The sequence below is a fragment of the Simochromis diagramma genome, unplaced genomic scaffold (assembly GCF_900408965.1).
Source record: "Simochromis diagramma unplaced genomic scaffold, fSimDia1.1 OVJJ01000305.1, whole genome shotgun sequence".
NCBI classification, from domain to species: domain Eukaryota; kingdom Metazoa; phylum Chordata; class Actinopteri; order Cichliformes; family Cichlidae; genus Simochromis; species Simochromis diagramma.
Window position 1 is genome coordinate 1,578,317 of NW_024387169.1, and position 24,199 is coordinate 1,602,515.

The window sequence follows — 24,199 nt, forward strand, 5'->3', positions numbered from 1 at the left end:
CTCTAATCAGCATGCTCAGTTTAAAGAAAGCCAAGAACAACAGAGAAACAAACAGAAAGCAGCCTTTATTAACAGTAAAAACACAATAAATGCATTAATACTGCGGAAACGTGCAGTCTATTCCCCTCGCCCAAGCCGTGAGGCCCCCACAGATGTCTTTTACAGTGACACGGTCCACTTCTGATCCACTCATCTCATCCAGAATCTGCACGGCCTTCTGAGAATCGTTACCCTGCTTGCAGATCACGTAAACTGGAGAGAGAAGTCAAGAGAGACTGGTGGACTCATTACGTTTGATTGGTTGAAACACAACATCAGGTACAAGCAGGTGAATATTTAAAAATCGAGACAGAGTAAAGTCCAGGCTAAATTTATCTCACTGATTAAAGAACGTCACCAAAATAATGTTTTGAATGTTAATTTCTGTAAAGCGGGCCAGCTGCACAGGCTGACCGTACTTGTTTTGGAAAAGGCCTCACATAGCAACCCCATTACAACCTGTTTCTAGCTGTCCAAAATAAGCCTCTGGCCCAGCAGTGTGAGACTACACAGTGGCCTCTGAATATGCACAAGTGACTGTACGTGCCCGTTCATTTCAAACAACACACCCTAAATGGTGTTTTTGCTGTGTTACCTGGCGGCTGGCAGTCACCTGCCATCTGGTGCTTCAGCTGGCTGATTCTCTCCCGGAGTAACTGGAGATGTTCCCTCTTCCTCTCCTCCAGACTTGAGAGTGGAATATCTGGCAGCAATGTAAGGCGAACAGCCACACAGACACGAGGCTCGCACGAAGAGAAAATACACGATTATGGTGCAGCCAGAACGATTTGTGTCTTAAAGGATACTGAGAGAGGAGGCTAAGTGGCATATATCCACCTCCACCAGAGGGCGTACATCCAACAGGAGATGGGGCTCTTCACTGTCCATTATCGATTTATAGTCCTGGAATCACATTAAAACAGCCCTTAATACACTTAAACTACCAGCTGCTACAATTACAGAGGTGCGGCTTCGCTTTTTGGGGAAAGGCGTGGATTTCTACGTAAGCAGGGAAACCAAAATTACTCATGTGCCTGGACTCGTAATTGTAGAGTAATATGAACGTTTTAACAGTTTTTCCTTAATTCACAGGAAGCAAAACTGTTTCTAACTGCAGCCTCTTGCACAATCTCAGCTGCACCCCAATCAATCATGATCCCCATCTCTGTGCTAAATGACTCAGTGGGTTTCAAAGCAGCAGTTCTGCAGAAACATAAACAGATGCAATCCACGCTGCTGCGCTCGGTGCCAAAGAGAACGTGTTATTCTTTCCCATAGAAAATTTACAGGCGCATTTTAAGTCATTTCCCATTTGGGGCTGGGTCAGCACCGAGATGCAATCAGTTTATGAATGCGCATGAAAACTGAGAAAATTGTGAGTAATCATATAATAAACAGCACTAAATACAGGGAGTCACGCAATGACCGAGCGCTCTGCACTATATAATCCCCACCTGCACTGTGATCCTCTGCTCTTTGGACAGCAGGTTTAGTTTGCGGCACTGAAAAGAGAATTTTCAGAGAATTAGGGATAATTATTTGCACTTTTAAAAATGTCACTTTAATATAAATCAAGTTGATTTAAGAAACACGTTTGAAACCTTCAAAAACCAGCATTCCTCCGTAAATGGGCGTGACCGCAGAAAATGAGGAACTCCGTGAGTTTCTCTTATGACCAACCTTGTCTGTGGCAGCAGATCCACAGAAAGCCTCATAGTCCACCAGCCGGGTCACGCTGGGGTTTTCTCCACATACAGCACAGCCGGCCTGCTTTGGCCGCAGCCTGATCGACCTGAACCTGGCATCTTGGGCGTCAAACATCACCAGCTGCTGGCCGCAGGAAGCTGGCACGCCCGGTCAAGGTTACTAACAAGGCTACTTACTTCTGAGAAGCACTGTGTCGCTCCATTCAGAGGTTCAGAGTCTGGCACGTCTCCCACTGGTACATTAAAAGCCATAGCAACATTCGGGGATTTTGCTGGGAATATGGTGCAACACTTTCCCAGCTGATGCATCACGGGAGGCGTTAGCATCAGTACAACAATGCAATACAGAAGGCAGGACGGGGTGCGTCTATTCTCTCCCGTGACTCTCAGTACCAGCACGAGAACATGACAATGGCAAATAAATAGTAAACTCAGAGAACGCAAACAAAAATCTCCCTTTCCCTCCTTATCATTCAGCAGCTCATTGTTAATCAATTCTGGTGACTAAGCAAAAAAGCTCAGATGCAAAGAAGCACAATAACTAAACTATATATAACAAGAAGGTGAAGAAAAAAAGGATACAGCCCTGTCCAGAGGCAATCTTGAGGACTTCCAAAGCTTGGAAGCAGCCCATTATCCCTGGAACTTCAATACGAGTGGGAAATATTATAAAGAACGATCATTTACACCGACTGTGGCCTCTGGGAAGGTGAGGGAACAAGACTCACCCACTCCTAACACTCCTCCATCAGAGCAGTTGGTCACCGTCTCTGGAGGTGGAGGCACTGGATACAGACATCTGTAACAGGGGCCTCCACGGTAGTTATACACCATCAACTGCAGACACAAAAGATACAGCAAACTGTACCCACTACACCGATGAGGAAAACGGGGGTCTGCCTTCTACCTTACCTGCCCTTCCATCCGTAAGGCGCTCGCCGACACGAGAGGTTTGCCGCTGAGCACGCAGGCGTCGTTCACCAGATAACGAGTGGGGACGTTGTCTGAGCAATCAGCCACAATGTCATATATGAGGTCAGTGAAGTCAAGGCGTCCTCGCGGTTTATCAGACACGCATTACTTACAGCTTCTTCTGAATTTCTCTTCATGTGCGCTGATAAGTAATCACAGAACGAGACTTGGCAGATAGCAGCTATGTGACATATTCATGATTTTACAAGTAGAGGTCTGTGCAATAGAGGATACTGTTGAATAAGCTGTAAAGCGTTTTCCGGCGAGAGCTGCAGGTGGTAGGGAATGCACTCCACAGTGGAATTTAACCTGCAGAGATAAATGCAGATTCAAGTAATTCCCTATAAAGTCTGCGTCCTGCATAAACAGCACATTTAATACAAACACCTTAACTGTCCTGCAGCAGCACGAGAGCCAAGAAAGCAACAAAAAAGCAACATGCGAGTCCCGACTGTGGCAGCAGACCTGTTGGAAACCTGCTCGTGCTTCCTTCCTTCTCCATCTTTGTCATCTTGACTTCCAACGCAGAGGAAAAACACTGACAAACATTACAGTCGCACATCATTTGCATCGTGCATGCAAGAAACGATCATTAAAGAGCAATTATTAACAACAAGGCTCAATAAAACTGGGGAACAAGTGCTGCACAGCATTAAATTGATGTTTCAGTTCTTTGCTAGTCAGCGAACTGACGCCCTCGTGTGGCCGTAGGTTAAAGACGTGTGCGCGAAACCACAGAAGGCCCACTGTGTGGCAAAAAGGCACAAAAAACAGCTGTCTCTAAAATAACATGTTTACAAAATATTTGTAGACTGGGGTGAAATACAAAACCAAATATAACCTGTGGTGAGACTGGAAAGCGCCGGTGTGCATTATAACGCAGCCCAATGTTTGCACAAAGCATAAAATACACTAATTATCACAGTTACTGAACATCTACTAATAATATCCAAACAGTAAGGTCTCTGTTTCCTGTTCAGGGCGGGAGGGCATTTTTAGACAGATTAGTAACAGTATACTCAAAAATTCTTTCATATTTGAAGTCCTAGATGATTTTGGTATTCTCTACACATCTGCATACCACGAATTATACGCAGTGTACACAGAGAGCAATCTGGGAAGCCGTCGCCTATCGTGTCAGACTGAGCCTGCAGGGCTGACAGCAAATGTCAAAGTAAGATGTCGTTACTGTTGTTGAATGTAGAAACTAAATGAAGAATAAGAGTTTAAACTGTGCTGGGATGAAGGACGGTGGTTTTGTGGCCACTGCACTATGTTTTAGTCCTTCATGCTTACCTGCATGCAATCAAGGCTTCCTTAAAGTGACCAGGACTAAACAGAGAAATACCCAGTCTCTGGTTTCTTGCATAGATATTAGCACTTGTTCACATGCAGACACTTGATTGCAGCAATAAAACAGTACCAAGTCTGTACCTCTGAACTGCACTGGCAGCAGAGAGCGCCTTGGCCTGGCCCTGGTTCTCCTCCCCATGAAGCACCTGTCTGTGCAGGTTACTCAGCTCCACTTCATCGTAGTCTAGCAGGCCGAGGCGACCTGGGGAGGCAAGAAGGGCTTTAAAACTCATCAAACACTGATATCAACGAGTATACTCATAAGGTGCAAACTTTTAAATTATGCATCCAAAGTTTGCCTGACACCCCACCAGAGAAAACAGGTAGTATAACTCTCTCTTATTTCAATTCACTAAATGTTAAATCTTAAATGTTATACCGTACGTTTTCTTGTCTCTTCAGCTTTAATCGTTTTACTCACCAAAAATTAACTTTTTATGGCTCAACATTATTTTAAGTAAACACCACTTTTAATGAGCTGATTACTTTGGTCGTGATGTCCTCTAATCAACAAGCGTACCTACCAACACCTGCTGCTGCAAGATACTGCGCCAGGGGGCAGCCCAGTCCTCCACAGCCCACAATCAGCACGGATGTCTTGGACAGATTCAGCTGACCTGCAGATAATCAGTCCTCACTTGGTACAATGCTCTGAACATCAGACGAGTGTAATCTGCAGCCATCCGTACCTTGCACACCAAGCTCGGGCAGGAGGAGCTGTCGACTGTACCGCATGATGTCCTCGTTGGTGAGAGCCGCTTTGTCTGTGAGCGGAGTTAGGGGCGTCACTCTCTGATGTAGCTCCACCGATGCAGCTCGGCTCTGATGTCACACCAAATACATTTGCATAGTTTTTATTCACCAAAGTCTTCCACAGTTTCCCTCTAAAATCAATCCAGATGTGTTTTTTAAGGTTTTGATATTTGAAGTATTTTGTGTTTTTCGATAAACTCTGATGTACAAATGTATCGCTGCACTCAGATTACAGCTGCACCATGTGACCACTCTCATTGAATTTTTACTTTGATTTTTCCTCATGTTAAAGAGCCAGTACTCAGACATGTTTTATGCATTTATACTAAATTACAGATCCTGGTTCACTTGAACATTTCACTCTTTTTCATGACAGCTTCCAAGCTATTCATGTTGAAAGAGATTTCAGTCTATGAAAAAAGGTCAGAAAGTGAGTTGGATGAGTTTTTAAAAAAATCCAGGAAAGTATTTGATTCATGAAGCTGGAATGTCAAAGAAATCATGTCCAAACTTTGGATCATCTGGGCGAACAGAAAATGTTCTTAAAAAATGGATGATTTTGGATTGAATGGTATTAACTCAAAACATGTGAAAACAGGAGGAAATAAAAAGGTTTGATCAGCAAAGGTCAAAGATTACCGTAAATGTTAGAAAGAGATAATAATTAATAACCGGCAGGCTAAAGTAAAGCACAAATGGGTGACATATTTAGAAGATAAGATAAACGATCAATAAACATGGTTAGATGGAGAAAACAAATTGTAGGCTCACATAAATGAATATATTAGGGATTTTTTTATTATTATTTAAAATAAGGTTTAAAAACGTCAGGTAATAATATAATAATTAGACGCCTACAATGGGGAATCTTATTTTATAAGAATTAATGCAAACTTTTCATCTTAAACTCTGAGATTGTAAGGATCAGGTGAATATGAACTCTTGTCTCAATGATGCATTTAATATTAATTATGTAGCTGGTTGCTGTGGCGACACCTTGTGATAGCCGGATAAACTCTGAGGTGTTGGAGTAACGTAACGTCCTTGCCCGATATCGTCACTAAACTAAGCTCCCATTATGCTCACGTTATAACTGCACCGTTAATGCCACACAAGAAACCAGGCACATGAAACACACCGATACACAGACGTGAATTCACTTTCGCACCTTTTCCAGTTGCGCCAGTTTGTTCTTCAGAGCTGCGATCTCCTCCTCTTTCTCCCGCAGCTGCGCCTTCAGGCCGCACACCTCCTGCGCCATGGTGCAAAAAAAAAAACCCCTACGGTTAGAAAAATGAAGCTCTAAAGCAGGAGACTCCTCTCAGACATGTTGACATGCCAAACACACGGTGCAGGCTTCCGGGTTGGTCACGTGGTAAAGACACCACGTGATAGATAACGTCTGGAGCGCCGGTCAGAAAAAAATATCAAAAAGTAGCTAAATAATAGAACATTTAAATTAGATTAAGAAATAATAATACTAATATAATATAAACAGGAAAATTCGTCAAATATTTTTGTGTTTATTTATTTTTGCCAGGGCGTATTCTTAAAAACATTATAGGTGAAAAATTATGCATTTATTTAATTAAAATAAATAGAAACCTATTGGGGGGATCCTAAGGATCTGTTAATGCAGTGAGTGCCAATTTACCGTCATGGTTTGGGTTCACGTGTCCCCTCGAAAGCGAAGGAAAAATAAAATGTAAAGTTGCTATGAGAGCTCACTATGCTAATCTTACACACCCCTATACCAGTGTGCAGTGACAAGTGGCTGATAACTCGTTTCCTATATGTCCCTGAACATACCGGGACACGGAGTTGGTTTTCACTGGGGTGCTATTGGGGGGATTATAGAGGGGCTCATAGGAAACCAGGAAATCCTATCTATAAGAGAGAAAACCCAAACACAAGCACGTGAGTTTAACGATTTTAATGCGCACAGAGCTCGTGACTCCATAAACACAGAGCAGGAGTTGCACTGGAACAATGCAGCTGCATCTCTAAATGGCAATGCTTTCATAATCCCATCAAAAAACAGAGAGCAACAAAATAATGCGTTAAAAAAGATGAAAACTAAAACATCATTAAGCATCATAAATATACTTCATTGTTATGTGTTTACGATAAATTGTGTGCATAAAACAATAAGGAGGGGGCACCAGAGTAAAGCTCCTGTTCACGTGGCTGGGCTTTGCGCTGTGACCTGCAGCTTATGAACATACAGAATGTGCGGTTTGCTGCTCAAAATGAGCACTTATCAAATGACTCTGGGGTCACTGTGTCAGGCACCCATGCGGTTCCTGGGAGTGGAAAAACACACACACACACACACACAGACGGTGACGCGCTGCGGTTTAGAGTCCTCCCTCCTGCTCTTCACATGATCTGAAAGCTTTCACAGAGGAGAGACAGGAATGTGCAAAGGAGCGACTACATCAGTGGCTGATCGAAGCCACGCTGCCTCCACAATGTCTTTATTTCACACTGTGGCTGTCTGCGTGACCCTCATCCACTACACCAACGGAATCCCATGGACAGAAGAAAAGGTAAATATATTCAAAGGATCTGCTCGCGTTCTGGGCCTGAATGCACCGTGGTACTGCCTCACAGTCATGTGTTTAAACGCTGAGAGAAATCTGCTCCAAATATGAATCCATTAAAATAAGAACTTACCACGTGCTGTGTTTACTCTGACCATCAGTAACCTGCTTTCGACACAAGCATGACTGCTTACTGTCATTATTTCCTGTCTTTGTGATGCTTTTATCGTTTAAAAGCATCTGTGCTGAATGATTTGATCGTTTTGGGACTAATAATTAACCATGTAGAAAAAAAAAATAACAGTAATTTTAGCATGTTAATGTCTTTATATTGTGATTATATTGTTTGTGGTTACCTGCACCGTTACTGCTGTTACATTACTCCATAAGAGAAAAAGAGAGGCTCTCAAGTAATCGGATACATCTTTATAATTAAGTGAAATATGTGTTCATGACATTAGAACAATCCCCTGCACTTTTAACACTGTTGTGTAATTCTCCTGAGGTACACCAGGGTATCACTGGACATAAATCTTCTTCATCTATATTCTTCTTCTCCTCTCCCCTGTGCTTGGTTGCTATGGCAGCACAGCCATCATCATTGATCCTCCAATTGTGGGTCTTGGTATTTATAGACCTTAAGTGGACCCCCTTTTAACCCTCTATGAGCTCAGTGAGCCCCAGCTCTTTGAAGGGCTGTATTCAGTCTGTGTGACCACATAATTATAGTTTTCCCTCTGCAAACACAGGCCTGCTGTATGAGTCAGCCACTATGGGCTTAAGACGTACTGGGAGCAGGTTTTGTAAGTGAATATTTGTGCCTCCGCTGAAATAAACAGACCTGGGGAACGTATCTTCTGTTGTTGTCTGCAAAGAAGAGCAAATGTTGTTGTTGGTTCTGCAGATGTAGCAGTGCCGAAGCAAAGAGTCAGTTAATCTGTCAGTTTGTTGCTTCGGCCATTTATTCCAACTCCAACAAACATAACATAAATATAAATGACTAATTCATTAAGTGAATAATGACCACATCAAATGATAATAACCTTAATATTATTCCTTTAAGCTCTGAATCTATATAAATATTTTATAACCTTGGAGTGCTGCTCGTTTCCACCACATTCCCAATTAAGTACTAGCTGAGGGCCTAATAGAAAAAATGGAGCCGCACACAGACGCGGGCTTTGATTGGTCTCTGATATTTACTCTCAGCTGTTTCCCCCCCGATTCCCTGTTTGTTACCAGGACAACAGTGTTTCTCAGCAGGTGAACTTTGTGACCAAATGAAACAGGACTGATTGGAAGATCAATGCGTTTTTTAGGCCACGACTGTGAATCAGCAGTCATTGAACTTACTCTTATAGTTTGCACAAAACAGCAAACTGGCATTTTACTAAAGAAGAGTAATTCCATGTTAACAACTATGCTTGTCTTTGCCTCCTGTCTATTCATTAGATGCTTGCTTTTTTAAAGGAGCCACTCTGTAAACTTGTGGCTCTTCTCAAAGCTCTAATTAGCTCTTGTGTCCCAACAGGCTTTTTCACAGCTTATTAAGGACACTGTCTTTTATTTAACAGCTTTACCATATGATCAAGTTACTCATAGCTCATATTCTCTTTATTTTTTCTGTTAAAAAAGTGACATTTATTCTTTCCTCCCCAAAGTTCCTGCATATATGAAACATCCAAATTCCCCATGTTTGTAATCTTAGCGCTGTTTCCTGTAACATGACAGGATGAACGTATCATTATGACACAACAGCAGTCTATGCGTCACCCGCACAGTTACTTAACTTGAATCCATCACAGGCTTCTCTGCTACTATTAAACAGCTGCTGAGGAAAAAAGTGGACCATTGCACACACTGTGTGAAAACAGATGTTTATGAATTGCTTGTTGTGTTCTATGCTCTGCAGTGATGAACAAAAACAAGCCGTAGGACTGCTGAGCAATACTTTTTTGTTGTTTTTCTGACAACCACTTACTTTAAGTATCAGTTGAATCCATTCATTTTGTCTCTTGCCTCTTTGGTCCTGTCCAGTTGTACCACACAGCTGTCACGCTAACACAGGATGAGATGCGCGCTGCCCTGTCGCACACTGATGTAGAGCAAATGTGGCAGAGGGACCTGAGACCACTGCTCGTTACCAGGTATCCAGGGTCTGCTGGCAGCCAGGCTGTGCAGGACGTAAGTTGATCTGATACCAGATCTGTGTCTTTAACTAGAGGAACAGTCATCTTTACTATCATCATGTGTTATCATGCACACGTCTGGAAAAAGGATGGCAGGAAAAATGTAAAAATAATGTTATATTTCCTCCAAAAAAACACAATGTATTACACCTGGGAGGACACTTTCCACACTTGTAGTAAATGCAATTCCACAGGTAATAATAAAATGCTGTTTAATTCTGCAAAACAGGAATCAGGTCAGTATATTCAGTGGTTTAGCTAAGTAGTAAGGAGATGATAAGATGAAGGAGAGGCTAAATTACATAAAAACCTTTGCGTGTGTGTCCGCAGCACATCAAAACAACCCTCGGTTCGCTCGGAGCACAGTGGGACGTTACAGAGGACAAGTTTGTGTCACAAACACCATATGGACCTCTGCCCTTCACCAGCCTAATTGCCACCCTGAACCCATCAGCCAAACGCCGCCTGGTCCTAGCCTGTCACTACGACTCCAAGTACTACCCACCACAATGGCACGGAAGAGAGTTCCAAGGAGCCACGGATTCTGCCGTTCCCTGTGCCATGATGTTGGAGCTGGCAAGAGCCCTGGATCTGGATCTGAAAGCTCACAAGGTATAATTCTAAGTCATGATTTACAGCTGCAGGGCACAGTAAGCTAAAATGGTACATTATACATTATTAGTAACAGGCGTTTCATTGAAACCCAAGCCTTTTGGTGCTAGTCTGTAATGTGTTTGGTGTTTTAGAGGTTGTGATCAGCACTGACTTGACTGTGGTCATGAATCACGATGAACAACACAACATCACACAACAACAACACAAATGAAAGCTGAAAGGAAACCTGGCCAGAGGTAAAACACCAAGAGCATTCAATTTTCCTACCCGCAGCACTTTGATATAATATATTTTTATCTTAAACACCCAGGCTCTGTAGTTATTAGGAAGAAAAGATTTCACACCACTGTGAAAAACAATTTAAACTACGTCCTCATATAGGAATTAAGAGACAAGTGCTCAGGCGCTGCTAATCAGTCACACTTGATTGGCTGATCATCATCAGCGTGAGGGACTCAGGTGTGCATTAATACAATGCCAGGAATGAATGACATCAGCGATGAGCTTTGAGAAGCAACTGTTGCTGCTCATCAATCTGGGAAGGGTTACAAGGTCATTTCCAAACAGTTGGAAGTCCATCATTCTCCAGAGAGAAACATCAGTGACAAGCGGAAAACATTCAAAACAGCTGCCGGTCCTCCCAGCAGGGAGCGTCCCACCGAATTCAAACCGAGGTCAGACCGTGTAATGGCCAGAGAGACCCCAGAGCTTTATCTCAGACTCTACAGGCCTCAGTTATCATGTAAAATGTTAAAGTTCAGCCAAAACTAGGGCATACATCAGGACAATGATCCCAAGAACAGCAGCAAATCTATAACAGAACGGCTGAAAACAGTCAAGGTTGTGCAACGGCCGAGTCAAAGTCCAGACCTCAGCCTGACTGAAATGCTCCGGTGGGACCATCGGTGAGTTGTGCATAAATGTCCACAGACTTCATGTTATTGTCGCCACAGGTGGTGCTATAACCTGTTTCACAGGACTTGACGTAGATGCCCATCATTGTGTGGTAATACAGCTCCCACCAGTACACCAGTGCATTTTAAACACCAGTTAGGATCTCTTGCAAAAAGTAAAATATGAGACTTTGGCTCTATGTTTTACACTTATTAAGATCAATTCACTGCTCGTATTGATCCTTACATGATGAAAATATAAGAATTTGGCCAGTGCCATCTGCTAAGAGCTTTCACAGAGTCAGGGAATAAGAGGATGCAGACGCTTTTCACAGCAGAGATATGACACGTTGAGTTAACCAGCATTGATGAAGGCTGTAATCCATTTAGGTGAGTCCAGAGCTATTGGTACTGCTCCAGCACTGCTGGCTTCCTATGCCTGATGTCAAAAAGGCATTTAAATGTTGCTCAAATGTAACCTACACATTTCAAACACTAAATATTTTTTATATTCATTTGTGAACCTGCAGGCGTCCACACTACAACTCAAGATCGGGATAAGAGCAACATTTCAAGTTACATTCTGCATGTTTTAAATTAATTAGTACATACACGTTTTAATTGTTCTGCTCAGTATTAATGCATTGGAAAAGAAAAAAACATTAGCATTCATGCAGCTAGCTCCTCTGCCCTTTTCCTGTTCCACAGCTGAGCTCAGCCTCCTGTCTGCTGGGCGGACAGTGACATCGTCTGTGACAGAGAGATCAGCCAGGGGACGTGTTTTCCACACTCAACTGTCTGTCACAGAGGTCACGGTGGAAATAGGAAGCACACTGAATTCAAATGCATTCTGTGGACGAGAGGACACATAATCAATATGAGAGCTGATAAATCGTGTGTTTAAAAAATCTGTTCTAGAAAAGAGCAATGAAGCAAAAGAATAAAATGAATATTTCCCTTGAAAAACATTTATGTTAGTTTTCTGTCAAGTATTATGAAACAACACTAGATGGCAGCAAAACTCTTGGATAAAAAGTAATTCTACTGGTTTTTGTTTTTACTCTGTTTAGAGCTTAAATTCCAACCTGACCCTGCAGTTACTCTTCTTTGATGGGGAGGAGGCTCTTTTTCAGTGGACCGCCACAGACTCCCTGTATGGCTCTCGCCACCTTGCCCAGAAGATGGAGGCCACCGCGCATCCTCCAGGAGCCGCAGACACCAACCAACTGCATGGCATTGTAAACATCACTTCTCCTAATTCTTCTCTGTCCAAATCACAGAGGATTAGGATAATCACTTAAGCACACTCAAGATCATCCTTTTGTTAGCCAACATCAATTTCAGTACAATCTGCTTAGCCCTGATCTCCTCTTACACACTCGAACAACTGAAGTGCATTTCTTAAATAGTTTTGTATTTGAAAGAATTACACAGCCACTTATTTCATCACCAGGGAGGCTCGGAGGGCTTTATATGGAGCAGAAGTTATTACATGCTCTATAAAAGTATGATGTCACTGTACCCGGTATATATGTCCGTATCCACGCTATAAAGAGATAACTGCTATCCAAAAACTGGGGAGATAAAGTTTCCCATCATTGCTGGTGTGTGAGCGTGTGTGTGCATGCGTGTAGACAGACAGAAAGACAGATTGGTGTGTTTTATGTGCAGCACCGTGGAGCACGTGATGTAATCACCTCAAAGCAGCACCGCTGAGGTGTGATTATTATGGGAATGAGCTGCTTAACGGGGAATTACCGCCGGGGTGTGTAGACAGAGTTTCTCATGAGAGATGGGCATCATTCATCCCGTCCTGTCTCTGCTCCTCCAGGATCTGTTTGTGTTGTTGGATCTGATCGGCGCTCCCAGTCCTCGCTTTGGCAACCAGTTTCCAAGCACAACAGCCTGGCTCTCCAGACTTCAGCACATCGGTGAATAATCATTCACTAATGCTTTATGTATAATATGCTGTCTTTGGTGCAGCGAGGTTGAGTGATCACCAAACATTAGCAACTACATGAGTCTTGTTAGTCATCACCATGTAGAAGCTATTCACCTTTGTAACACATTATCCTTTAATTGCAACATTTCAATGAGATTATGAATAAATTAATGTGATAACAGTCATGGGTTTGTGGCTTAAAGGGTTGTTAATGGAAACTAGTTAACCTGCATGGATCCTGTTACGGTCCTGGGCCTGGTGACCCAGTGTTTAGATTTAGAGCTTTCCGGGGTTTAGTCTTTTGTGTTTCTAGCTTCCAAAGTTCTTTGTGATTACAAGTTCTTAGGTTTTGTTTCTTTGCCTTCCACGTCTATAGTTTAGGTTTTGTTCTGTCTCCATGTTTACTCATCTGTCTTCCCTGTCAGCTGTGTCTCCTTAAGTCTGTGTCTCTGTGTGTTATATGCTCAGTTTCTAGTCTCTAGTTTTCCGTCACTATGCCTGTCCTGTGTTCCACGTTTAGTTACTCTTGTCTCCATGTTTCATGTCTGATTCCCCTTGTCAGTCATGTCTCCTTGTCACAGTGAAGGTCTCATGTTTCCTGTTTTATTTTGATAGTTCCTTGTTCTGTGTTCAGTGTATTCAGTTTTGCTCCCTCCCCGTTCGTTGTGTCTGACTAGTCCCAGCTGTGTTTCCCTCCTGTTTCCCTCATTACTCCCGTGTGTATTTAAGCCCTGTGTTTTCTTCTGTCTTTGTCATGTCATAAATCCTTTTTTCTGCGTGTTGCCGCTGTGCTCCTAGTAAATTCCTAGTTCTCTGGTTTCTGTAAATGTGTAGAATTATTTCCAGCAATAAAGCTGCCGTTTTCAGTTAACTTCCCGTGTTGTAAATCCTGTGTTTGGGTCCTACATCCTGCCACCACGCAGCCGTATCTTGACAGATACAGCCATGTTGATTGGTGCAGGGAGAGAGGAGTTAGAGACAAAATTAGAGAGACAAGGCTGAGATGGTTTGGGCATGTGCAGAGGAGAGATAAAAGACAAAGGTTGCTAAATATGGAGCAGGAGGAAAAGAGGAAGACCTGAGAGGAGGTATCGAAGGAGGAGATGCAGAGGGTTGGTGTGATAGAGGAGGAAACAGAGGCAGATGAGTAGCTGAAAGAAGAAAATACAGCAAATTGTTTATTTATTTATTTATTTTTTTACTATTAATAATTAACATGTGAGGTGTTTTCACTAACCTTTGAACTTTTTATTTTCTGCTCTGCCTTTTCTAAACTTAGAAAAGCGTCTTCACTCCATGAGCCAGCTGGTGGACCATCCTAACAGCGTGCAGTATTTCTGGCCAAATCACCACGTGGGCCATGTGCTGGATGACCATATACCTTTCCTAAACAGAGGTATGACCCTCAAGCAACACAACAACTAAATCAGCAGTTGCCCTTACTGTGTTGTTCTCTTTGGTGATCCTCATAATGTGCCTCTCTGCCAGGTGTTCGGGTCCTTCACCTTATCCCCTCCCCCTTTCCCTCTGTGTGGCACACGTTTGATGACAACGAGCAAAACCTGGACCGTTCCACTATTGAGAACCTCAATAAGATCCTGCAGGTTTTTGTTTTGGAGTACCTCAGCGCCAGACCCACCGTTCCTTCAAATCCACAGAATGCCCCCTAAAGCTCCCTGTAAACCCTTCATCCTTTGATGTCTCACTGTAGTAAAGAGCCTCAGCTGCCACTTTAAAGACACAGAGCATACGCTGCATTAACCTCTATTTATATACTGAGACGCATATGTACTGCTTAACTTAATGACTGAGATAAAAGGGTTAAATTGTGTGCATCAGACGAGTGCTTGTTGTAGAGAACATTTTCCATAGATGATCTTTAGAAATATTGATCTAACCTGCATTTTTATTTTGAAAGTTTGAAAGTTGTATGCGTGTAAAATGAAAGATGAGGCTCATCAGAGAGACTAAGGCTTCATAGCTTCTTCATTTCAAGCCCCCAGCAACAATCCGAGCACAAAGGACCATCAGTGTGTTTCTGCAACACTGCTCTCTTTGTATCAGTCAAAGGCCTTCCTTATACCGCGAGGATTCATCTCAGCGCCAACACTAACATCGAGGATCTTTACCACGCCTCAAAAAGTCGAAATAAGAGCAGCGCTGTGTTAAAAACAGTTTTCATTTTACACACTTTCTCAGTAACAATGAAGTAAATGAAGCCGCTAAGATCTAAATTGGAGATAATTTCATTATGGATTGCTTTTGGAATGCCCTCAAACACTTGCTTATAGTCATTTGATGACATTCAGAATCCCCATTCAGAATGCTGTGTGAGAAATATAGTCAGACCACCCACACAGCTGCTACCAAACATATTGAGTATATGGCGACACACATGCCACACTGTGTGAAATTTCCCCTCCTATATTAAACCTGTTCGGTGTTTAGAGAACAAACCTGTCAGTAGCAGGAAGTGTGGTTAATTTGTACTAAAACAACATCTTTAGCCTTTTATATCCTCTCATCTTAGGTGAAGTGGATGACTTCCTGTGCTGATGTTTCATGTGCCTGTCTTTGTTTATATGACGTTATTAGCTTGGTTTTAATGTAAATGCCAGAATAATATACTCTGCCAAAACTGGACTTCCTGTATTTGGAGACTGAAATAAATGTTGATTCAGAAAACAAAGGAGAGAGTTGGTTTTTTGCGGGGTTTTTAATCATTTGACAACTTTGTGTTTAAGGAGATCCAGACTACTGTATGTACTGCAGCTCCTCCTCTAAAGCATTTCTGCATTTCTGACCTGCAACAAAGAAAATTTGACTCTTCTTCCAGTCCAACATCTTTTCAAATCACTTTTTTGATTCCTCGGCTTCACCAGTCTTTCCCCTAATCCTATCGAGAGGCCATTCCCCAAATTCCACACCATCTAAATCCTCTTCAGTCCGGACCACTCGCATGTAAATCGAGGAGGTTTTTGTTTGCTGGAGGCAGAAATATTTATGATGCAGAGATGATGAAGAGGTTTAGTTATATGTGAACCAAAGAGAGGGGTTGGATTCAAACTATATTTTGGAAAGCAGCACGCCTGAACAAAGAACAGAAGACCAGGCAAATTGAGAGTTGTATAGCAGTGTATTGTGGCATCCAGTGTATGTGTGACAGCAAATTGATGAATGCCCCAGTTTAATAACAGCAGAGCTTTAATCTGAGCTGATTAGAGAGCAGAGTGTGCAGCTGCACAATAGTGGATTGATGGGTAGGGCCCGAACTCTTTCTAGGTGTGTTTGAAACGGTTAGAAAACAAAGAAGCGAGCAGTGCTGTTTTCTTTGTAAGGTCGCTCGCTGGAGTTTGACTGAGAGGTTTTATAAATTTCTAAAAAAAAAAAAAAAAATCACAAAAGGGTTACACAACTTCACAACAAAGAAGCAACACTGTACTGCAGCCACCACGATGCTGCACCTTTTTCCCCACGAAAGGTCAAATTTTATATATCCCTTGGCTCAAACTTTTAAACATACACATTCCCCATAACGTGACCTTTACGCTTTCTGTGCTGTTGTGCAGTGTCCACCTGTTGCAGCACTGTAAACCCACTGAACCAGCTGCTTTGTCCAATCCCAGTCTGCATCATGTTACCTATTATATGTCCCAGTTCTGTCATGCAAGAAAAAAAATCACAAATAAAGATTTTTAAAGGAAGACCTTCAGCACAGTCCTGATAATATTTTTCTGCATTTAAATCCCCCTTTTAAAAAGTCATTTTCTGCTCTTAAAATAATTTTTGAGAGAAAAAGAACAATATCGCAAGTAACTGATTCCCTCATCAGACCCAACGTAGCCTGCACTTCATTTTCTCTGCACTGCACAAGTGTGTCCATTCTAAATGAGCTAATGGGGAATATTAATTTATATTATTGCGTGTGCATAAAGAGATGTGTGCAGAGTGTAAGCTGCAAAGAAGCAAGACACCAGCAGAGAGCAGTGCCGAGTCATGTTCAGGTTCCAGGAAAGCACAAGCAAAGCTCTGCTGCTCCTGTTTGTCTCACGATGTTGTATTTTGACGACTGCTCATTCAAATATAAGAGAACAAATTCAGCTAGTGTCACATTAGGTCAATAGCTTAATCATATCTATGAGGCCTTTCAAGTGCTCAACACAAACGGAGGAAAATGTTCTATTTTAATTATGATTGTTCACATTGTTCTGTATTTCCCTTTTTCTCCTGAAGCAACACAACACAAACCGGTCAGCACTGTTTCACGCCTCCACTTTCAAATGAGGGCGGCGAACACACGGAAACTACCTACATCATACGGTGCGTTCAGGTACTCTCCGTAAATTCATATCACCACTCGGGCGTTCTGGTGGTTTTTGGTTAGAAAATTGTAAAATTGGTTTATTACAAGAAAGAAAGAAAGAAAAACATGATGCAATGGTAACGAAATTCATATCTCGGTATTAGTTTTTGATACGTAAGCACTATTATGAAGGCATCTGCACTATGTGAAAATATAAACTGTGATATTTGTTAAGTGTATCAGTGTTTTATTAATCACCGGGGCTCACTGGGTATTTAAGGAATAATTGTGATTTTTCCGAGTATTCCCGGCAGTACGTGAATGCAGCATTAATCCCAACCCGAGCGGTGAGGACCTGAGGGGGATTTCAGTCCAGCCTCCCGGTCGAGTGTGCGCACAGTTGTTCATTTGGTGAACACAAACAGACGCTGGGAGCGAAGCTGGAGCGAAGAATGTGACAGAAAACAGTTCTCTGAGTTCTTCATCAGCGCCGCTACATTTCGGCTCATTTCTCTCTCTCTGATTTTATTCTGAGCACACCATGGAGCCGATAACCAAGTGGACGCCGAAGCAAGTTGTCGACTGGATGAGAGGTAAGTGAGGCACTTTGAAAAGATTAGATTTTAGTCTGAAAAAAAAAAATCTCATTGACTTCATTAAAAGAGAAGCTGTTCAAAGGCTTCTGTGCCCCAGCGCGGAGTCGCTCCTCGGTTATCTGCTCTTAGTTTCGTAGAAACTGCGTGACAGCATACCTTCACTGAGGCGCATAACAATGGGACTACATTTCTTTGACTCTCACTTACACAAGAAGGACAAAGAAATGACACTTGGCTGTGTAAGCAGTCCCCTGACATGCCACTCGTACTATTGATAACACTTGATAATGAGATTTATGTTGTCACTGTGCTAACAAAGGAAATGTATTTGATTGGCTCTTAAATACACTGACTGTCCTAAGTTTGGTGTCACAAATCCCGAAGTCAGAAACAAACAGTATCCAAGTGTCTCTCATTATATTTGCTGCTGCTTTTTTATTTGTTTAAAGAAAGTGATATTGATGTGTAACAGTCACTGTACTCTGGACTTTTGGAGCTTTAAAATCTCTAAAGAAAGTCCGAATAATTTGTCTGTAAGTTTGCACTGATCTTTTTTTCTCCATTAAAAAAATAAATTCTATTTCTAATTTTCTGAGAGGAATGAGAGGTATGCTAGTGGCATAAATATTCTCTGAACCAGACTTTAAGTCACAGCATAGGTATGCATGGCGTGCGGCGCAAGAAGCTACGTAGTGGATGGAGTAGTTGCAGAGATGCCAAACTCAGAAACTGAAGTTTGTGGTCATCAGCCAGGAAAAAGAAGCGCAGGCTCTTCGTGATGGGATCAAAGCGTCTGTCTTTGTTCTGAAGGACATTTGGAAACTTTTTTTCATATACTGATTTGTAAGTTTAAGCTAACTTCTGTCTTTTTATGGAAGTGTAACAGTTAGTAGGCGGTGGTGTATTAACTGCTGAATGAGGCGTGCCTGCTAGTGCGCATCGATAGTTGGGGGTTAAAGGGGATTGTCAGGGGTTAGTTTCCATGTGTGCTGTGAAAAGAGCCTGACCGGGCATTTGTGGATGGAGGATTAGTTGTGTATATGGGCCCCACTACTGTCAGTGACCTGAAAATCTGACTCAGCAGTTGTCTCTGTAGGTTGTCTGTAGTTGTCTCTGCAAACACATCAGAAGGGAAGAACTGACTGAAATGCACTGACACGCTCAGGGAAGTGCTCCCTGCTGAAGCTAGTGCATGAAAAACGGTTGATGAAGTTTTGTTTTTATACCTGAGAGGCTTCCAGGGTCACAGCTCTGGCTTTGCTGAATCACATTTGCACAGAGGTGCTGTCATCGGTGTAGACAACAATAACTTTGCAAGCAGGTGGATCTGCATTTAAGCAGTCAGAGCTGCTAAAAAATGAAGCGCTGTGATATTGCACTTCTTCCTTTGGTCATTTAAACCTCTTCCTGGGTTGGCTGTGCTCATGCGCCAACATTTTCTTTGTTAAAGAAAAGCAAAGAGCCTTTTTAAAGGAGGGCCAAAAGCCACCACCAGTTTTCACAGAGAAGAAAAGGCCTCTTTCTGTCCTCAGTGACCGCTGCACCGTCCACAGCCATAACACAGCACGTAACCACTCGTGTTGTTTGACTGAAGGAAACCTTGTGTAATCTTTTCATATCAAAAGCCAAACGGCGTCAAACTGAAGGAAAGCGCATGCCCGGAGCGGGGTCACGGCCGCTTGTTGACCATTCGCACCAACACCGAACACGGCTGTTTGCAGAGTTGCTGTGCGCGTGACAGAAGCCAAATGAAAGTCTCGGGAAGCACTCTGTGCAGACCTTTGCTCCCGTTTGCCTCGGGCTGTTTCCCCGAGCTGGACAGGGGCTGCTCTTGTGTATTGAAGCTGTTGTTAAACACCTCCATTGTTGCAGCGGATCAAGTGGTCGCTGGTGGATGTTTATTGTCACTCTTGATCCCTTTCAATTCAAACATTGTTGTTGTTGTTTTCTATGTGTGGGGACTGGAAATGTCCTGAAGCACATTTGCTTCACCACAAGATCTCCCAGCTGGACCTGCAGTGCTCTGTGACTGGTATGCCATATGTCATGTGTGGGATTACGTCCCCCGGGGAACTGACCGCACTTTCCTGAGAACACACCATGTTTTCAGTAAATGCATTTTTAGCTCATTGTGATGATTTTGAAATTAAGGCTTAGACATGCTGCTAGTCATTTTCCAAATATAGTCTTGAATACACAACAGCAGTGTTTTAATGGTGAGGGTGGCATTCAATATATACAAACACCTGAATAGGATGTAATTCAGATTTTTCTTTTCCACCTTGCAGCTGCTGGGAGGAATCAGTGTATCTGTAAATACAGTCTTACTGTGTGGCTTTTTTGCTTTTGCAATACAGCCTAAATGTCCTGCAGCGTTTTCCATAAATGTATCCTGGCTTATCAAATTTCAAAGCTCTGTGTCTGTAAAGCAGGTTGGACATGTAAACTTCAGTGATGGACTTATTTTCACCAAGCTTTGCTCATCTACTCAATAGTAGGTAGAAGAGTAGCAGCAAGTGTGTGTTGATCCAATTTTTTTTTCCACTTCCAATCCGATCCAGAACCCAAAAATCTGATAACTAGGTTACATTAGTAAGATGTAAATCCTCACTGTGTGGAACAGACCGAGACCAATTCTTTTATGCCTCAGCTCAGCTTCCTTAACTTCATTCACCTAAATTTCATTAGTCTCATTTCAGCTCAGCGTGAGCGTCATTAGGTTGCTGTTAATTGCGTTCACGCTGGTTTGTCCTTTACATCCTCTCAGTCTGAGTGTGCATCCTTTACCTGCTCCTCACACGCACTTATCGAGTGTGGATTGGAGCAGACAGGAGACAGCTGAAGTGAAATCAAGTCCAGCAAGAGCTTCCAAAGAAGTGGCGAATCGAACACAAACAAAGCGAGACCAAGACAGTGAAAGCATCGTCGCTGTGGGAGCTTTTCAGGTGCGTCCGCTCACTTCGACCACAGTGGGTGTAGCTGCAGTGAAACACCACCAACTTAATACTTGGATATCTTATCCAAATATCAGATCAACACGTCCTTAATGACAAGCATGTGCAAGCACGGTTCTGTCTCCCACCAAAGGGCTGAGATGTCGGTTATCTTGTCAGAAAGGTGACAAACGTGCTCAATGTGCTTTTGTCTTTCACCAAATTCAAACCTGGGAAAAATAAAAGGATTGTTGAGTAGCTTCACTGACGGGTGCCTTCAGCAACCTTATCTCTGGAGAGGATAGGAAGGTGAGGGCAATGATGGTTCATGATCCTTATCTGGCTGAAACAGAGTTCCTATATGGGAGCAAGAACAGACATTGTCCAGACACCTCACCCTTATTAAGGCATCCTTTACCCCTGTTTTAGTGCCGGCTCTATCAGGAAAGTAGAGTCTATGTTTGGATAGCCACCACAAGCATCATTAATCCATTTTTAGCAAGCCTTACGCTGGAGCAACTGTGTGTATATGCATCAGGAGAACAAGTGTCAGATTAATCCAAACATATTCTGTAAGCTGCAGAAATCTGTCTGCTCCGTCTAACGACCTCACTCAGAAAAGGAAGTAACAGGATGGGATGATGTATTCAAGTGAAACTGTTTAATTCCCGTAAAGTCCAGCCTTTGTTTTTTAACACTTTCCGCATCTTTAAGTTTAACCTGTTGAGTTCTTGTGATGCGCGCATAACAATGTTTCTTTAGAAAAGAGTTTAGGGGAAGTGCTGTAAGAGGATTCCCCCTGGGGAGAGGTTACTCAAAGGCACTGCTGTGGTTTTGTTGCTGTCACGGCCTCTGTGGCCTTTTTGTCACATGAATCCCAGCCTGACAGCATCAGGAGCTCCAACATGGGGGGGACACAGTCAACGTCGGGGTTTTTCACACTCTGATTTGGTCTGAATAAAAGGCAGCTGCATAAATAAAACCTTAAAAATGACTTTCCTCCACAGCTTCACCAGCAGCCGGCACATTGTGTTTACACAGTATACTTTCTTGCGTATGGCGCTTTATAGGTCAAATGATTGTTATCAGCGCACTGATATCAGTTTGCATTTGCATGTAGAGCACATTATAACTAATTCTCACAATGTCAGCAGAGAGGAGCCCGAGTTTGATCCCACGTCCAAGCTAACCCGAAGCTACACCAGTTTGCTTTTCATTCAAATCTAAAATGTGCATTGCAAATCTCCCTGATGAGCTCAGCTTAGTCGGACCTGCAAGCCGTTTGGCCTCAGTCTGCCCTAAGAGCATTGGCCTGTGAAGTGCCATGCTTAAGTCACGGGACTGAAAGCAACAACCTGAGGTGACGCAGCAGGCCAGTGTGTATTTACGAGTCACATGTTGACCGACCTCTCATGCAGGGATGTGAAATGCTCCCGTGCACTCGCTGGTATATGTCACGATTGTTCCCGGTGATGTCTGTAAATGCTACTGGACCTGTGTGCGCTGGTGCAGGAGGGAAAAGGAAGTGTGTGCCTGGGTTGATATTGTTATCAAAGCACCGCTAATGCATTTATGCTCAAATAAACTCCGAACATGAGAGGAATGTAAGTGCTGTGATTTTTTTTTTTTTTTTTCTCTCCCTCCTGCTAAACCAAACCAGCAGCTCTGTGAATGAGCAGTCCAAACAGGTCACACATGTCCTTTGTTGCATTTGGGGCCACCAGTTGCTTTTAACGGATTTAAAAATGCCGCAGCCTGTCAGGTCGGTCCCCCTCGCTGACCAAATACACACAAAGCTCTTTCATCCTGCCACCTGCTTACACTCTAATGGAGTGTAATGTCATTATGATTATAAAGTGATCTGTAGTTTTATGAACTGTCGCCTACTTTGGGGTTTAGCCGGGCACTTGGGCGAGCGCCAGATCTGTGCATGTTCAGACTAGTCCTCCGTGGAGGCTGAATTCCTGTCTAGCTGTTCCCACAGGATAAAATTGTCATTCCTGTGGGAAATACATTCTTGTGACTAAGCTTTAATTTGCTTACTATCTTTTTTCTAATCCACTGTTGTTTATATATGCACAACAGAGGTGCTAGTATCACCACGCACATTTTTTTAGGTCTCCGTGTTTGTGTTTTCACTCGCCTGTGATGGTTTTTTTTTTTTTTTTGAATTTGTCAGCTCTCATTCACTGGTTACACAAGAGAGTGGTGATAGATGAGGCAGCATTAATGGGCCAGTCTGTGTTTTTAAAGCATTAATGAGCCCCACTATCTGCGTGGCTTCATGGGCTCTGAATGGGTGGATGAATAAAAGGTTCCTCGAAAAACACATTAAGTCTTTGTGTTTGTTTATTCGTAATTTCCAGGTCAGATTTCTATTGTTCGATTAGGAAAAGCTCATAATCAGGTGACAAACCTCTGTTTTCGTTTTATCATGGCTGAAAGTCGCCTCAGGAGTCTTCAAAACATTCCACAAACACATGCTAGTGAAGTCATACATGTTGCACCAGCTGACGAGGACCTTAGTTTCACTTGACGCTGCACATTTTCCCCGGGCTTCCCTATCCCAGAATGGGGGGGGAAAAACAACTATTTTTGTCACCCAACAGTCATCATACTTCTAACTCATCCTCTTGTGTCCAGTCCACATACTGAACTAACCATTGTTTTTTTTTTTTTTGTCTGAGACACAAACTCGGAGCGTTGTACAAAAGATTTTAGAGCAAATGTTGGTTCGACTGTTTGGACAGGGAGTGGCGGCTCCTCTTTGAGAGATTTGTGGACCCGAAGAAACAATCAGGGGAGATTCTGTTGATCCTCCCTTTTGTTTCCAGTGGTGCAGCCTACCTGGGAAAACTCTGTCACGTGACCTTCCTCTCTGTTTGTATATGACAACCTATTCCAGCTGTTTCCAGTCAACAGCACATTTATTATTTGTAGGAACAACTCTTTCTGTGAGGAAGACGCACGGCAGGTGCTGGCAAGACTAGAAACAAAGCTCACCGGTTAAGTAGCGTGTGAGTGCGTGTGTGTGTGTAAGCTATCATTTATTTCATACAGCAAGAAAACAGAATGTAGGGACAGCAAAGCCAGGACAGCACAGATCACATGCTGTGTGTTCGTGCGTCACGGGTGCCCTGTCCTGGCCTGTGGGTGACACACTGTCATTCAGTGCTATCTTTTCATTGAAGATGACTCACCCTCCCTCTCCCTCACCCCTTGCAGCAGGGAGAACAGGATCAGCTGCCCACTGCCTGTAGGCTGCCTAGTGATGTCTTGCGTTGCATAATTTGTTGAAGTTCTCCTTTCTGTCATAAAGAGAATATTAGTCACGATTAATCCTTTATTCTTAATTGATTTAT

The 24,199-nt window shown here is 42.8% G+C and overlaps 3 protein-coding genes and 1 long non-coding RNA gene across 4 annotated transcripts in view; 2 read left to right on the forward strand and 2 right to left on the reverse strand.

Annotated features, from left to right (window-relative positions):
* Positions 1 to 45: 45 nt before the first annotated feature.
* mocs3 (molybdenum cofactor synthesis 3) lies at positions 46 to 6,198 on the reverse strand. Its single transcript, XM_040049054.1, has 13 exons — positions 5,992 to 6,198; positions 4,760 to 4,892; positions 4,595 to 4,687; positions 4,152 to 4,272; positions 2,952 to 3,026; positions 2,658 to 2,775; positions 2,474 to 2,582; positions 2,328 to 2,390; positions 1,720 to 1,883; positions 1,494 to 1,541; positions 846 to 942; positions 635 to 742; positions 46 to 252 (listed from the first exon to the last, which is right to left on the reverse strand). The coding sequence occupies exons 1-13, from the start codon at positions 6,082 to 6,084 to the stop codon at positions 95 to 97; spliced, it is 1,380 nt and encodes a 459-aa protein (XP_039904988.1). The 5' UTR covers positions 6,085 to 6,198; the 3' UTR covers positions 46 to 94.
* A 997-nt stretch (positions 6,199 to 7,195) lies between these two features.
* On the forward strand, positions 7,196 to 15,694 carry LOC120744562 (glutaminyl-peptide cyclotransferase). Its single transcript, XM_040049056.1, has 7 exons — positions 7,196 to 7,372; positions 9,404 to 9,550; positions 9,886 to 10,167; positions 12,134 to 12,301; positions 12,895 to 12,994; positions 14,285 to 14,401; positions 14,494 to 15,694. The coding sequence occupies exons 1-7, from the start codon at positions 7,241 to 7,243 to the stop codon at positions 14,673 to 14,675; spliced, it is 1,128 nt and encodes a 375-aa protein (XP_039904990.1). The 5' UTR covers positions 7,196 to 7,240; the 3' UTR covers positions 14,676 to 15,694.
* Positions 14,841 to 22,413, reverse strand: LOC120744570. Its single transcript, XR_005698394.1, has 3 exons — positions 22,241 to 22,413; positions 19,306 to 19,311; positions 14,841 to 14,851 (listed from the first exon to the last, which is right to left on the reverse strand). It is a non-coding gene; the product is annotated as an uncharacterized LOC120744570 (long non-coding RNA).
* Positions 17,622 to 24,199, forward strand: part of LOC120744558 (connector enhancer of kinase suppressor of ras 3-like) — a 43,565-nt gene continuing 36,987 nt past the window's right edge. The window contains exon 1 of the mRNA XM_040049050.1: positions 17,622 to 17,901. Coding sequence (XP_039904984.1) covers positions 17,850 to 17,901 — 52 coding nt within the window. The 5' untranslated portion in view covers positions 17,622 to 17,849. The remainder of the gene's footprint in view (positions 17,902 to 24,199) is intronic.